General features: G+C 46.6%; 1 protein-coding gene across 1 annotated transcript in view; it reads right to left on the reverse strand.

Annotated features, from left to right (window-relative positions):
* paip1 (poly(A) binding protein interacting protein 1) overlaps positions 1-16929 on the reverse strand; it is a 45166-nt gene that overhangs the window by 17614 nt on the left and 10623 nt on the right. Inside the window, exons 2-8 of the mRNA XM_078215264.1 lie at positions 9805-9974; positions 7614-7817; positions 5521-5633; positions 4667-4778; positions 2537-2662; positions 2160-2266; positions 1211-1328 (exon numbers count right to left, since the gene is read on the reverse strand). Coding sequence (XP_078071390.1) covers positions 1211-1328; positions 2160-2266; positions 2537-2662; positions 4667-4778; positions 5521-5633; positions 7614-7817; positions 9805-9974 — 950 coding nt within the window. The remainder of the gene's footprint in view (positions 1-1210; positions 1329-2159; positions 2267-2536; positions 2663-4666; positions 4779-5520; positions 5634-7613; positions 7818-9804; positions 9975-16929) is intronic.

A 16929-nucleotide genomic window follows, 5' to 3' on the forward strand; every position in this document is an offset into this window, starting at 1 on the left:
CAGTTCAGTTCCCCACACTCTCGGAAAGCTGTGAAGTACCTTGAAAAGGTGCAGAGATTTACCAGAATGGTTGCGGGGATGTGGGTTTTTAGTTACAAAGTTAGATTGGAAAGATTGGAGTTTTCCTTAGACCAAAAATAAATATGGGGAGGTTGACAGAGATGCACATTATAACTGTTTAACAAATTATCCGAAAGCTGGCACCTTCAACAGTCCTCACTGGACTGCCAGCCGAGGTTATGTGCTCAAGTCTATGGAGTGGAGCTTCAACCTACTGTCACCTGATTCAGAGGTGAGAATGCTGCCCACTCAGCTGTGGCTAAAAGCAGCTTAGACAAGATGGAAAATCTTCCAGTTAGCTGATGGCACTTGGACTGGGGGACATTGATGGTCTTGGGTGACATTGATGGTCTTGGGTGAGAGATGTAGGGGGTTGGGGGGGGGGGGGGGGGGCGGGGGTGTGTGCAGTGAATGGTGATGACCTGGAACTGTCTGTCTATGGAAGTGGTAAAAGCGGAAACAATGATTTCAAATGGAAATTGGGTGGGAACTTAAAGGAAGTAAACTTGCAGGTCTATAGAGATCGAGTCGGGGAGTGGAACTGACTGAAATGCTCCATAGGGAGCCAACTTGGACTCCATGGGCCAAATGGCCACCTTCTGTGCCATAAACGTCTCTAAGACTCTTACTGCTTTCAATCCCAAGAACAGGAGGCATTAGTTGTGGACGCTTTAATGTACCATGTCAACCATGGCTCCTTAGGAACCACTCTTGACTCAGAGTTGGAAGTTGAGGGTTCAATTTCACTTCAGAAACAGCACTGAGTGTGTGCTGCACTGTCAAAGGCATCATCTGTCAGATGACATGCTGAACCGAGGTCCCAACTGCCCCCTCAGGATGCAAAGGTCCCATAGCATGACTCTGAACAGCAGAAGAAATCTCCCCGCCATCTTGGCCAATATTAATCATTTTATCAATATCACTAAAAGATTATCTGGTCGTTAGAGCTTTGGTGTTGAGAGCGCTTGCTGCGTACAAAATGGATGTCAAATTTCCTAAATTACAACAGTGACTAAATTTCAAAAGTACTTTATTGGCTGCAATGCACTTTGAGATGACCTCAGATTATGAAACTGATCTAGAAATGCATTTGTGCTGCATGCACAGATGAGAGTGTGTGCGCACATGTGTTTAATATATATAATCTTACCATATAATAGTTGGGATCATTTTCAGGTGTAGCTTCATTATACGTTGCTGCTGTGTGAACACGACCCCAGTTACTTGACTGTAGCTGGACCAGTTTCAGCAACATCTGCTTTACATCCCTGAGAATAATTAAGATCAAAAAGCAATGAGTGGTCAGGTTCACAAAACGACTTCACCGGTTCCTGGAGACAGAAGTCCTCTTAGGTATCCTAAGCGTCTGCATTTGATTCAATTGAAATATAAAATATTACACAAGTGCAGACACAGATTTGTAAAACTGGAGATGAATCACAGAGACACTGTAATTAGTGAATGGGCAGCACGGTGGCACAGTGGTTAGCACTGCTGCCTCACAGCACCAGGGACCTGGGTTCAATTTTGGCCTCGGGTCACTGTGCGGAGTTTGCATGTTCTCCCCATGTCTGGTGCTCCAGTTTCCTCCCACAGTCCAAAGATGTGTGGGTTAGGTTGATTGGCCGTGCTAAATCGACCCTAGTGTCAGGGGATTCGCAGGGTAAATGTGAGGTTATGAGAATAAGGCCCGAGTGTGATTGTGGTCGGTGCAGACTCGATGGGCCAAATGGCCTCTTTTTGCACTGTAGGGATTCTATGATTTACTCCGGATATTTCAAATGAAGTTGTTTCCACTCTGTGGGGGTAGAATCTTCCGCCGAGTGTGGGCAAGTCCCCATCGCTATCCCATTTCTCTGTTCTTACGAGTACGTTCTTTCCCTTGTTCTATTGGGAAGAAAATGTAGATCAAGGGAGGAGACCTGCCATGGAGCATTCACCAAGCTAATTCAGCCCTGTAGCTTTTCAGGCAGAAATCTTCAGAACAATCTCAACTACAGTATCCTGTTAATTTATTGATACACAAGGACACGGTTCAACCGTCTGTTAAAGCAATGCACTAGATTACAGACATGCTTCACCACCGCACAAATACTCACCTGCTACAGGTAGAATCTAGAAGAACATTTTCAATTCGCTGAATTATTTCAGCCATGTATGACTTCCCTTGCCCCTTCCAGGCATCTTCTAACACTGATCCCGTCAGCTTCAAAGGAAGAAGAAAGAGTTAGAGAGAATGAGTGTGTGCACGTTCGAGAGAGAGCAAGACTGATACCTATGGGTATAAAGCTTTAGGTGCATCAATCATACTGCCTATTCATACGTCATATCCACATAATATTCATACGTCATATCCACACAATACTGAACGCAGTTAGGTCATCCTTCATTCTCCATACAGAACAACGAGGCAGGAAGGAAGACAGGAAACGCACAAGGCAAAATAGGAAAATTAAAAGTGTGGTTCAGTCCGTACCTTCAGTAATTTGACAGCACAGATGAGGTTATCGTCCACAGGTTGAGAGAACAGTGAATTCAGTAATTCACAAAGTCCTGTCTGCAAAATCTCAGCTCGTGTCGGTGCTCCATTTGGACCCTTAACCTGTCAACCCACAGCAGAAATAAAATTTACACCTTCAAAAATCCCTTTAAGTAATAAATTAATTGGTTCTGCCACAATAAATTTGCTTCGAATACCAAAGCAAAATATTGTGAATGTTTGAGATCTTAAATAAAAACCGAAAATGCTGGAAATACTCTGAATCTGGCAGTATCCATGGAGACAGAAAGAAAGTGAATGTTTCGACTGCAAATTGGTAAGGCCACACTTGGAATACTGTGTGCAGTTCTGGTCACCCTATTATAGAAAGGGTATTATTAAACTAGAAAGAGCGCAGAAAAGATTTACTAGGATGCTACGGGGACTTGATGGTTTGAGTTATAACGAGAGGCTGGATAGACTGGGACTTTTTTCTCTGGAGCGTAGGAGACTGAGGGGTGATCTTATAGAGGTCTATAAAATAATGAGGGGCATAAATCAGCTAGATAGTCAATATCTTTTCCCAAAGGTAGGGAAGTCTAAAACAGGAGGGCATAGGTTTAAGGTGAGAGGGGAGAGATACAAAAGGTTCCAGAGGGGCAATTTTTTCACACACAGGATGGTGTCTGGAACAAGCTGCCAGAGGTAGTAGTAGAGGTGGGTACAATTGTCTTTTAAAAAGCATTTAGACAGTTACATGGGTATGATGGGTATAGAGGGATATGGGCCAAAGTGGGCAATTGGGACTAGCTTAAGGGTTTAAAAAAAGGGCGGCATAGACAGGTTGGGCCGAAGGGCCTGTTTCCATGCTGTAAACCTCTATGACTCTAAGTCATATGATTCCAAAGGAGGGTTATATTGGATTTGAAAGGTGAACGGTTTTCTCTCTCCACAGATGCTGCCAGGCCTGCTGAGTTTTTCCAGCACTTTGTTCTATTCCATACTCCTTATATAGTTTGTGTCACGCAACCAAAATTAATGTACAGTCGCACATCTCCAGATGGCTAAAAAAACAAACAGTTGGATCTCAGCACTTGTCAGTTTAGTTCCAAATAGCACTTGTGTCACAGAGCCAAAAGGTTGTGGGTACAAGGCCCACATGAGAGACTTGTGCACTGCATTGTTGTAAGCACCAAAGGTGTGCAGATTAGGTGGATTGGCCATGCTGCCTCACAGCGCCAGGAACCTGGGTTCAATTCTGACCTTGGGTGACTGTGTGTGGAGTTTGCATGTCCTACACAAAGGATTCGATGGTTCTACAGTTCAGACCACAAATTTGAAGAATCGTAGAGCACGGGGGAGGCCATTTGGCCATGCCTGTACTAGCTTTCTGAAGGAGCTATCCAATTGATCGCATTTATCCTTGGTCTTTCTCCATAGCCCTGCAAGCCTTGTCCTTCAAGAATATATCCAATTCACTTTTGAAAGTTAAGACTAAATCAGTGACATTAAACTGAAGGTTTGTCGACCCCGTCACTATACGAAGTGAATTCCTCCAGCCAACATTCATCTCTCAGCCAACGCCACTATGAAAATAGGCTAACTGACCATTTATAGTATTGAGAGATCTTGCTATAAAAATTGGCAGCCAGTTTCCTACAAAGCATCACTGACTATTCTTCAAAAGTGATCCACTGGCTGGGAAGTTTTGAAACACCTCAGAGGAGAAAGGGTCTTTCTTAACTCCACTGACCACGAGCTAGTGGTCTTGCACTCCTCACGCACTTGGAGTGGGTCTGGCCCCTTCTTAGGTCATGCTGAGGAACATATCTAAATGCCAGACTGACTTTTCTAGGGCCAGAAAAGAACGCAATGGTTCACTGGACCTCCAAAAGAAAAAGATTCAAACAAATTTCTCAATTTCACCAAAAAGAAAATTGGTGTGGCTCAATTTGTTGACACAAGTGGCTTGTGATTTCTGCTACAAGTTAGACTAGAAGTGAATGGGAACAATGATCTTTTTTCCTGTGAATTACTTCCCAGTCAGTTTTACACAAGAATTGAACAAATGAGGGTGGGGAAAAAGCCCACTTAAAACACTTAAGCACGCTGTTCCCGACCCCTCACCTCCAGGTTGAGGTATAGCTCGCCCAGGAACAGCACAAATGAGTGGAACTTCTTCCTGGTTTTCTCATCTCCTTTCACCGCCTCGTCTCTCTTCACATATTCCGTCTGACATCTAGGGGAAAAGGACAGAGCAGTAGCATTCGTAGATGCAAGTGTAGCTGCCTGCTTTCTGGAGCCAGAGTGTCAAACCCACAGGTGGCAGCTGCAGCTCAGTGGGCAGCACACTCACCTCGGGATCAGAAGGTTGTGGGTTCAAGCCCCACTCCAGAGACTTGAGCACATAAACTTATCCTGACACTTCAGTGCAGGACTGAGGGAGTGCTGCACTGCTGGAGGTCCAGCTTTCAGATTAGTCATTAAACTGAGGCCCTGTTGACTCCTATATGTGGACACAAAGTATCTTAAAACTTTTCAAAAAGGGACAGTTCTCCTCAGTACCCTTACCTATATTTACCCCGTAAGTAGTCTCACAACAGGGGCAGTGCTCCAAAAGCTCGTGCTACCAAATAAACCTGGTGTTGTGAGGCTACGTACTGTGCCTACCCCAGTCCAACACCAGCATCTCCACATCATATATTTACCCCAGCTTCAACATATTTTTAAAAAGCTGGTTATCACATTGCAGTTTATGGAAGCTTGTTGTGTGCAAATTGAGATGTCCTGAAAGGCGTTGTATAAACGCAGATCTTTTTTCCAGCTGCACACTAACTCACTGTCTTGTACAACTTTCTTCCAAGCTCCCTGCTCTGTTGCATGAGAAATGTAACACATTCTGAAGGCAAAAGAGAACAGAATATCGGACACAACACAGATGACAAATTAACTTCAAGGCAAATGCGTAACGCAGCACCTACCTTTGTAACAACAGCTGCCGGAAGTTGCTGCTTCTGGGGCTGATAGTTAGGTTCTGGGACAGGTAATTACACAGTCGAGCACCCGTGTACGTGAAGTTGGCTACTGTGGTCGCCTAAAGGATGGAAAACAAGATGGACTGAACCAGGTTCCTCACAGAAGAGGCATCCTTGGAAAATATGGCGACTGTGATTGATGCAGATACATTCAATATAAAACCTGAAAATTCAGGAAATACTCAGCTGGTCAGGCAGCATGTGAAGGGAGAAACAGCTAATGTTTAAAGTTTATTTATTATATCACAAAGTAGGCTTACATTAACACCGCAATGAAGTTAGTGTGAAAATCCCCCAGACGCCACACTCAGGTGCCTGTTCGGGCACACTGAGGGAGAATTTAGCACAGCCAATGCACTCAACCTGTACATCTTTTGGACTGTGGGAGGAAACCGGAGCACCAGGAGGAAACCCATGCAGACACGGGGAGAAGGTGCAGACTCCGCACAGTGACCCAACCCGGGTTCCTGGAGCTGTGAGGCACCAGTGCTAACCACTGTGCCACTGTTTCAAGTCTGTGACTTTTCATCAGGGTGGCAGAGTGGTTAGTACTGCTGCCTCACAGGATCCCAGGTTCAATTCCGGCCTCAGGTGACTGTGTGGAGTTTGCACATTCTCCCCATGTCTACGGGGGATTCCTCCGGGCGCTCCGGTTTCCTCCCACAATTCAAAAAGATGTGGTTAGGTGGATTGGCCATGATAAATGCGTGGGATTATGGGGATAGTGCAGAGGAATGGGTATGGGTGGGATGCTGTATCAGAGTCGGTGCAGACTTGATGGGCCGAATGGCCTCCTACTTATATACAACTGGGAAAAGGGAAGAGATGCAAGGATTTAAACAAGTATAGAGGCCGGGAAAGATAGGGAGATAAAAGGGAATGTCTATGAAAAGGGTGGAAAACAGGAAATATTCTATGGCGAGTAATTCACCTCTCGACTTGTCGAATTCTGCCCATCATCTGCAAGGCACAAGTCAGGAATGTGATGGAATACATCACCTTGACTTGCAACTACATTGCCTTCCTTCACTGTTGCTGGTTCAAAATCCTGAAAGTCCCTTCGTAAAAGGTCGACCTACACCAGACGAACTGTAGTGGTTCAAGAAGGCAACCTACCATTAACTTCTCACGGTCAATTAGTGATGGATACCAAAGGTTAGCCCAGCCAGCAACGCCCATATCCCATGAAAGAAGAAAGGCACGTCTTTATCCCGAGTGTGGTCAGAAAAGGGAGCAGTTGAAGCGAATAACATTGGTTAATTTAAGGGGAAGCTAGATTAATGCAAGAGGCAGAAGGATTCAGCAATGCTGATAGGTTTACATTAAAGGTGGTTAGAGGAAAATATAAAGTGGTGGGTTGAATGACCTGCTTTTGTGCAATAAATTAGACAGAAGGTGGGATTCACAGGACAAAAGCAGCTGGAGTGAAGGTAAATTAACCTCAGAAGGAGCTGATGGGTAGGACTGGTTGCACCATCTGCACCACCTCCTCATGCCTTGTGATCCTTTGTTTTAATCGCTCTTTCAAACAGCATGATCTGCTGAGTGGGCCTTTTCAATGCTATAGCATTCAATGACTATGATTACAATTATAATGCCAAACGGTTAGAGTTATTCACTCAATGTAAATGGTTGCATGGATGGCCTAAGTGGTGGGAACTGTATCTGGACCGATAGTAGTTTGTTATTTATCTCGGGGTATCGACAAGGGAAGAGTTGTGAATGGAGCTGGACACTGGAAGTATCACTGCTGACCTTACAGGATATTCAGTGAGTCACTGATGAAGCCGCTGATGATAGCTAGGGTGAACATGCTGCCCTAAGGAATACCTGCAGTTATACCCTGAGACTGTGATGATTGGGCTCCAAGACAACCGTCTCCCCAGAGGCCAGTCAAAACCCTAGAAACTTCACAAACATAGCCTTGCAATGCCACTTATGCAGAGAGAATTGACATGTGCGCACACTGTAACATCCACAATAGTTCACACATGTATCTTCTTCCCCTATCCACCACTCCCCCCAAACAAATATCTCACCTGCTGGTAGATTATTTCCACCACTTCCTGCAGTGCTTCATCAGTGTTGACCCAGCCATTCATCATCTCCGTAAACTGCACAATCTCCAGCTCGAAGCTACCAGGGTGAGAGGTCAGGAGACTCAGAAAATCGTGGAGACAATCAGCAAGTGTGAGGTCAGAGGGTGTATCAAAATCCACAAGTCCCTCATCTGGTGCTGCTTTCTGTTGAGAGATCCAGGGCAGAGAGCACATGTCAGACAAGGCAGACTGAGGGGAAGGTTAGAAGGCGATAGGCTGAGACACATGGGACACTGCTTTCTGAGGAAGTCAGAAGCAAAAGACTATAGAGATTCCTTCTGTTTAGATTTCCTTTAGTCAGTGAAAGCAATTGGGTGTAAAGGTTCTCCTAGTGTAAACACAGTAAGCAGTCTCCAACACCAGGTTAAAGTCCAACGGGTTTATTTGGTAGCATGAGCTTTCGGAGCATTGCCCCTTCATCAGGTGAGAGCAGAGTCAGGCGTGCCTCGTCCGCATCAAACACTCCCAGGACAGGTACAGCACGGGGTTAGATACAGAGTAAAGCTCCCTCTACACTGTCTCCATCAAACACTCCCAGGACAGGTACAGCATGGGGTTAGATACAGAGTAAAGCTCCCTCCGCACTGTCCCCATCAAACACTCCCAGGACAGGTACAGCACGGGGTTAGATACAGAGTAAAGCTCCCTCTACACTGCCCCCCATCAAACACTCCCAGGACAGCTACAGCACAGGGTTAGATACAGAGTAAAGCTCCCTCTACACTGTCCCCATCAAACACTCCCAGGACAGCTACAGCACAGGGTTAGATACAGAGTAAAGCTCCCTCTACACTGTCCCCATCAAACACTCCCAGGACAGGTATAGCACGGGGTTAGATACAGAGTAAAGCTCCCTCTACACTGTCCCCATCAAACACTCCCAGGACAGGTATAGCACAGAGGTAGATGCAGTATAAATTTCAGAACTTATTTCACAATGGGCCATCGGACTGGACGTAATTCAACATAGATGACAGATGAATCACAATTGATTCGTGCCATGACCAGCCTTTCGAAGCACTTCATAATGATGGATGTCAGAGCCACTGGCTGATAGTCATTAAGGCACGCTACTTGGTTTTTCTTAGGTACCGGGATGATGGTCGTCTTCTTGAAGCAGATAGGGATCTCAGATTTTTGTAGGTAGGTTGAAGATGTCTGTGAATACCCCCGCCAGCTGATCCACACAGGATCTGAGTGCTTGTCCGGGTACCCCATCCGGGCCAGTCGCTTTCTGTGGGTTGACCCTCGAGAAAGCTGCTCTGATATCTGCAATGGTGACCCCAGATACAGGTTCATCCAGGGCTTCCAGGGTGGAGGGCATGAATGTATCACAGCTTGGTATGGCTCCTACTCTGCCCAAGACTGCAAGGAACTACAAAAGGTCGAGAATGTAGCCCAATCCATCATGCAAACCAGCCTCCCATCCATTGACTCTGTCTACACTTCCCACTGCCTCAGCAAAGCAGCCAGTATAATTAAGGACCCCACGCACCCTGGACATTCTCTCTTCCACCTTCTTCCGTCGGAGAAAAGATACAAAAGTCTGAGATCACGTACCAACCGACTCAAGAAAAGCTTCTTCTCTGCTGCTGTCAGACTTTTGAATGGACCTACCTTGCACTAAGTTGATCTTTCTCTACCCCGTAGCTATGACTGTAACACTACATTCTGCACTCTCTCCTTTCCTTCTCTATGAACGTATGCTTTGTTTGTATAGTGCGCAAGAAAGAATACTTTTCACTGTATGTTAATACATGTGACAATAATATATCAAATCAAGCTGACAGGAGAGCCAAGTCCTTCACTTTTGATGCATCAATAAAACAAACCTGATGAATAGGAAAGGTGAGCAAGAACAGTACAATGAGCTAAATTAGCCTCCAGCTCTGCTACATGATCCTTTGACCCTGTTGGCTCAATCAAGGTCAAGGTGGGAAAGATCACAAGTCATTCCAGCCACAAGAAAGAGACATTGGCTGGCCATGACATGTGAACTCGGTGAATTTAACCTTCACTCCAGCCAAAGAGCAACCAGGAATGAGCGAGAAACATCAGAACAATATTTAATTCTGGCTGTGCCTTTAGCAGGGGAACACGCTACTAAACTATACCCTATCTGCATACTCACCAATGATGTTGCCATAAAGCCTGATGGGTAGAACTCTGGTGCACTGGCTGACAGTTTCGATTGGATGGTGAATGCTTCAAACCTCTGTGGTTTAACCATGGCAGTGTTTGTGCTGTGTGACAGATACTGGTCAGGAGATCCCAATGCTGTCTGCCCTCGGCTGCTGCTGTCTGGAAAATTACAAAAGGAAAAAATGGTCTTGAATATTTTTCTTCACCTCCTGCCAGCTTCAGCACCCCTAATAAGCCTACACCAAATTTTCCACTTCCACACAAAGAACACAGGTATAGCACGGGGTTAGATACAGAGTAAAGCTCCCTCTACACTGTCCCCCATCAAACACTCCCAGGACAGATACAGCACAGGGTTAGATACAGAGTAAAGCTCCCTCTACTCAAGGGAGGAAATTGCCGGGGCCTTGAGAGAAATCTTTGTATCCTCACTGGCTACAGGGGAGGTCCCAGAGGATTGGAGAATAGCCAATGTTGTTCCTTTGTTTAAGAAGGGTAGCAAGAATAATCCAGGTAATTACAGGCCGGTGAGCCTTAGATCAGTGGTAAGGAAATTATTGGAGAGGATTCTTCGAGACAGGGTTTATTCCCACTTGGAAATAAGTGGACGTATTAGTGAGAGGCAACATGGCTTTGTGAAGGGGAGGTCGTGTCTCACAAACTTGATCAAGTTTTTCGAGGAAGTGACGAAGGCGATTGACGAGGGTAGGATAGTGGATGTTGTCTACATGGACTTCAGAAAGGCCTTTGACAAGCTCCCTCAGGGCAGACTGGTGCAGAAGGTGAAGTCGCATGGGATCAGGGGTGAGCTGGCAAGGTGGATACAAAACTGGCTCGGTCAAAGAAGACAGAGGGTAGCAGTGGAAGGGTGCGTTTCTGAATGGAGGGCTGTGACAAGTGGTGTTCCTCAGGGATCAGTGCTGGGACCTTTGCTGTTTGTAATATATATAAATGATTTGGAGGAAAATGTAACTGGATTGATTGGTAAGTTTGCTGACGACACAAAGATTAGTGGATTTGCGGATAGCGATGAGGACCATCAGATGATACAGCAGGATTTAGAACAGTTGGAGACTTGGGTGGAGAGATGGCAGATGGACTTTAATCCGGACAAATGAGGTAATGCGTTTTGGAAGGTCTAATACAGATCGGAAATATACAGTAAATGGCAGAACCCTCAGGAGTATTGATAGGCAAAGGAATCTGGGTATACAGGTACACAGGTCACTGAAAGTGGCAATGCAGGTGGAGAAGGTCGTCAAGAAGGCATACGGCATACTTGCCTTCATCAGCCAGGATATTGAGTTTAAAAATTGGCAAGTCATATTGCAGCTTTATAGAATCTTAGTTAGGCCGCACTTGGAATATAGTGTTCAATTCTGGTCATCACACTACCAGAAGGATGTGGAGGCTTTGGAGAAGGTACAGAAAAGATTTACCAGGATGTTGCCTGGTATGGAGGGCATTGCTGTGAGGAGAGGTTGGAGAAACGTGGTTTGTTCTCACTGGAGCGACGGAGGTTGAGGGGAGACCTGATAGAAGTCTACAAGATTATGAGGGGCATGGACAGAGTGGATAATCAGAAGCTTTTTCCCAGGGTGGAAGAGTCAATTACTAGGGGACATAGGTTTAAGGTGCGAGGGGCAAGGTTTAAAAGAGATGTACGAGGCAGATTCTTTTTACACAGAGAGTGGTGGGTGCCTGGAACTCGTTGCCAGGGGTGGTAGTGGATCAGGTATGGTAGTAACTTTTAAGGGCGTCTTGACAAGTACATGAATAGGATGGGAATAGAGGGATATGGTCCCCGGAAGGATAGGGGGTTTTAGTTCAGTCGGGCAGCATAATCGGTGCAGGCTTGGAGGGCCGAAGGGCCTGTTCCTGTGCTGTAATTTCCTTTGTTCTTTGTACACTGTTCCCGTCAAACACTCTCAGGACAGGTACAGCATGGGGTTAGATACAGAGTAAAGCTCCCTCGACACTGTCCCCATCAAACTCCCGCAGGACAGGTACAGCACGGGGTTAGATACAGAGTAAAGCTCCCTCTACACTGTCCCCATCAAACTCCCGCAGGACAGGTACAGCACGGGTTAGATACAGAGTAAAGCTCTCTCGACACTGTCCCCATCAAGCACTTATATGGCAGGTACAGCACAGAGGGTGCCTGTGAGCTGACTGCCTGTGCACCATACAGTTCCAAGGACAGGTAAGAAGTTTCAGTGTTCCTGTTCACCCACAAATATGTCAGAGGTGAACTGGTGCGACGACAATAATCTCTCCCTCAACGTCAACCAAACGAAGTCAATGACTTCAGGAAGTGTAGCAGAGGTATTGGCCCCGTCTACATCAATGGGGGCGAAGTAGAAATGGTCAAAAGCTTCAAGTTTTTAGGTGTCCAGATCACCAAGAACCTGTCCTTGTCCCCCCATGCGGACGCTATAGTTAAGAAAGCCCACCAACGCCTCTACTTTCTCAGAAGGCTAAAGAAATTTGGGATGTCAGCTTCGACTCTCACCAACTTTTACAGATGCACCATAGAAAGCATTCTTTCTGGTTGTATCACAGCTTGGTATGGCTCCTGCTCTGCCCAAGACCACAAGAAACTACAAAAGGTTGTGAATGTAGCCCAATCCATCACACAAACCAGCCTCCTGTCCATTGACTCTGTCTACACTTCCCACTGCTTCGGCAAAGCAGGCAACATAATTGAGGACCCTATGCACCCCCAACATACTCTCTCCCACCTTCGTCCGTCGGGAAAAAGATACAAAAGTCAGATGTCACGTACCAACCGACTCAAAAACAGCTTCTTCCCTGCTGCTGTCAGACTTTTGGATCTTGCATGAAGTTGATCTTTCTCTCCACCCTAGCTATGACTGTAAGACTACATTCTGCACTCTCGTTTCCTTCTCTTTGAGTGGTCTGCTTTGTATAGCAGGCAAGAAACAATATTTTTCACTGTATCCCAATGCATGTGACAATAATAAATCAAATCAAAAACACATTGATCTAATCAGATCCTGATGTTCTGATTCAGTATTTACCCAATAACCTGCATTTAAATAGCACCTTTATCATACTGAAATGACTCAAGGTGCTTCACAGGAGCATTATAAAACAAAATTCAACACAGCCATCCAAATAACGAGACAGGAGAGCCATTGTAGGGTCCCTTGAACTCCCAGATGAAAAAGGCTGAGCAGGATAAACCATGATGTGGAGATGCCGGCGTTGGACTGGGGTAAACACAGTAAGAAGTTTAACAACACCAGGTTAAAGTCCAACAGGTTTATTTGGTAGCAAAAGCCACACAAGCTTTCGAGGCTCTAAGCCCCTTCTTCAGGTGAGTGGGAATTCTGTTCACAAACAGAACTTATAAAGACACAGACTCAATTTACATGAATAATGGTTGGAATGCGAATACTTACAACTAATCCAGTCTTTAAGAAACAAAACAATGGGAGTGGAGAGAGCATCAAGACAGGCTAAAAAGATGTGTATTGTCTCCAGACAAGACAGCCAGTGAAACTCTGCAGGTCCACGCAACTGTGGGGGTTACAGATAGTGTGACATGAACCCAATATCCCGGTTGAGGCCGTCCTTGTGTGTGCGGAACTTGGCTATCAGTTTCTGCTCAGCGACTCTGCGCTGTCGTGTGTCGCGAAGGCCGCCTTGGAGAACGCTTACCCGAATATCAGAGGCCGAATGCCCGTGACCGCTGAAGTGTTCCCCAACAGGAAGAGAACAGTCTTGCCTGGTGATTGTCGAGCGGTGTTCATTCATCCGTTGTCGCAGCGTCTGCATAGTTTCCCCAATGTACCATGCCTCGGGACATCCTTTCTTGCAGCGTATCAGGTAGACAACGTTGGCCGAGTTGCAAGAGTATGTACCGTGTACCTGGTGGATGGTGTTCTCACGTGAGATGATGGCATCTGTGTCGATGATCCGGCACGTCTTGCAGAGGTTGCTGTGGCAGGGTTGTGTGGTGTCTTGGTCACTGTTCTCCTGAAGGCTGGGTAGTTTGCTGCGGACAATGGTCTGTTTGAGGTTGTGCGGTTGTTTGAAGGCAAGAAGTGGGGGTGTGGGGATGGCCTTGGCGAGATGTTCGTCTTCATCAATGACATGTTGAAGGCTCCGGAGGAGATGCCGTAGCTTCTCCGCTCCGGGGAAGTACTGGACAACGAAGGGTACTCTGTCCACTGTGTCAAGTGTTTGTCTTCTGAGGAGGTCGGTGCGGTTTTTCGCTGTGGCGCGTTGGAACTGTTGATCAATGAGTCGAGCGCCATATCCTGTTCTTATGAGGGCATCTTTCAGCGTCTGGAGGTGTCTGTTGCGATCCTCCTCATCCGAGCAGATCCTGTGTATACGGAGGGCTTGTCCGTAGGGGATGGCATCTTTAACGTGTTTAGGGTGGAAGCTGGAGAAGTGGAGCATCGTGAGGTTATCCGTGGGCTTGCGGTACAGTGAGGTGCTGAGGTGACCGTCCTTAATGGAGATGCGCGTGTCCAAGAATGCAACCGATTCCGGAGAGTAGTCTATGGTGAGCCTGATGGTGGGATGGAACTTGTTGATGTCATCATAGAGTTGTTTCAGTGATTGTTCACCATGAGTCCAAAGGAAGAAAATGTCATCGATGTATCTAGTGTATAGCATCGGTTGAAGGTCCCGTGCGGTGAAGAAGTCTTCTTCGAACCTGTGCATGAAGATGTTGGCATATTGAGGTGCGAATTTGGTCCCCATGGCTGTTCCGTGTGTCTGGATGAAGAACTGGTTGTTGAAGGTGAAGATATTGTGGTCCAGGATGAAGCGGATGAGTTGTAAAATTGCATCTGGAAACTGGCAGTTGTTGGCGCTGAGCACTGAGGCCATTGCAGCAATGCCATCATCGTGGGGGATGCTGGTGTAGAGTGCCGAGACATCCATTGTGACGAGGAGCGCTCCTGGTTCAACTGCTCCATGTGTGCCGAGTTTCTGTAGGAAGTCTGTCGTGTCGCGACAAAAGCTGGGGGTTCTTTGTACAATGGGTTTCAGGATGCCCTCGACATAGCCGGAGAGGTTCTCGCACAGGGTCCCATTGCCCGATACGATGGGACGGCCGGGTGTGTTTGCCTTGTGTATCTTCGGGAGGCAGTAGAAATCTCCAACGCGGGGAGTACGTGGGATGAGAGCACGGAGGGTGTTCTGAAGGTCCGGATCAAAGGTCTTAATCAGAGTGTTGAGTTGACGGGTGTGTTCTTTGGTCGGATCTGCAGGTAACAACCAGTTCTTCATCCAGACACACGGAACAGCCATGGGGACCAAATTCGCACCTCAATATGCCAACATCTTCATGCACAGGTTCGAAGAAGACTTCTTCACCGCACGGGACCTTCAACCGATGCTATACACTAGATACATCGATGACATTTTCTTCCTTTGGACTCATGGTGAACAATCACTGAAACAACTCTATGATGACATCAACAAGTTCCATCCCACCATCAGGCTCACCATAGACTACTCTCCGGAATCGGTTGCATTCTTGGACACGCGCATTTCCATTAAGGACGGTCACCTCAGCACCTCACTGTACCGCAAGCCCACGGATAACCTCACGATGCTCCACTTCTCCAGCTTCCACCCTAAACACGTTAAAGAAGCCATCCCCTACGGACAAGCCCTCCGTATACACAGGATCTGCTCGGATGAGGAGGATCGCAACAGACACCTCCAGACGCTGAAAGATGCCCTCATAAGAACAGGATATGGCGCTCGACTCATTGATCAACAGTTCCAACGCGCCACAGCGAAAAACCGCACCGACCTCCTCAGAAGACAAACACTTGACACAGTGGACAGAGTACCCTTCGTTGTCCAGTACTTCCCCGGAGCGGAGAAGCTACGGCATCTCCTCCGGAGCCTTCAACATGTCATTGATGAAGACGAACATCTCGCCAAGGCCATCCCCACACCCCCACTTCTTGCCTTCAAACAACCGCACAACCTCAAACAGACCATTGTCCGCAGCAAACTACCCAGCCTTCAGGAGAACAGTGACCAAGACACCACACAACCCTGCCACAGCAACCTCTGCAAGACGTGCCGGATCATCGACACAGATGCCATCATCTCACGTGAGAACACCATCCACCAGGTACACGGTACATACTCTTGCAACTCGGCCAACGTTGTCTACCTGATACGCTGCAAGAAAGGATGTCCCGAGGCATGGTGCATTGGGGAAACTATGCAGACGCTGCGACAACGGATGAATGAACACCGCTCGACAATCACCAGGCAAGACTGTTCTCTTCCTGTTGGGGAACACTTCAGCGGTCACGGGCATTCGGCCTCTGATATTCGGGTAAGCGTTCTCCAAGGCGGCCTTCGCGACACACGACAGCGCAGAGTCGCTGAGCAGAAACTGATAGCCAAGTTCCGCACACACAAGGACGGCCTCAACCGGGATATTGGGTTCATGTCACACTATCTGTAACCCCCACAGTTGCGTGGACCTGCAGAGTTTCACTGGCTGTCTTGTCTGGAGACAATACACATCTTTTTAGCCTGTCTTGATGCTCTCTCCACTCCCATTGTTTTGTTTCTTAAAGACTGGATTAATTGTAAGTATTCGCATTCCAACCATTATTCATGTAAATTGAGTCTGTGTCTTTATAAGTTCTGTTTGTGAACAGAATTCCCACTCACCTGAAGAAGGGGCTTAGAGCCTCGAAAGCTTGTGTGGCTTTTGCTACCAAATAAACCTGTTGGACTTTAACCTGGTGTTGTTAAACTTCTTACAGGATAAACCAGGCAGAGTGGAACATCGCAATCAGGGCCATGCGAGTGGCCTGGACTTTGCGAGACAGACTGCCAAGCCTTAATGTTAAATAATCCACAGGTATTTCAGCCACTTATATAGCTCTACATAGTAACATCAGTGCTAATGAAACCACTCACATCACAGGGTCATTGTCAATGAGTAGACAGCTGCAAGGTGACAGGTGTGTACGTGCATCTGATTTTCCTTTGTTTAGGCTACTGACTAATAGCGATTGTTAATGTGATTCCAGGCAAGTGTCGAAAAGTACATTTGATTTGATTTATTATTGTCATGTATTAGTATACAGTAAAAAGT

The sequence above is a fragment of the Mustelus asterias genome, chromosome 6 (assembly GCF_964213995.1).
Source record: "Mustelus asterias chromosome 6, sMusAst1.hap1.1, whole genome shotgun sequence".
In the NCBI taxonomy this organism is placed as follows: domain Eukaryota; kingdom Metazoa; phylum Chordata; class Chondrichthyes; order Carcharhiniformes; family Triakidae; genus Mustelus; species Mustelus asterias.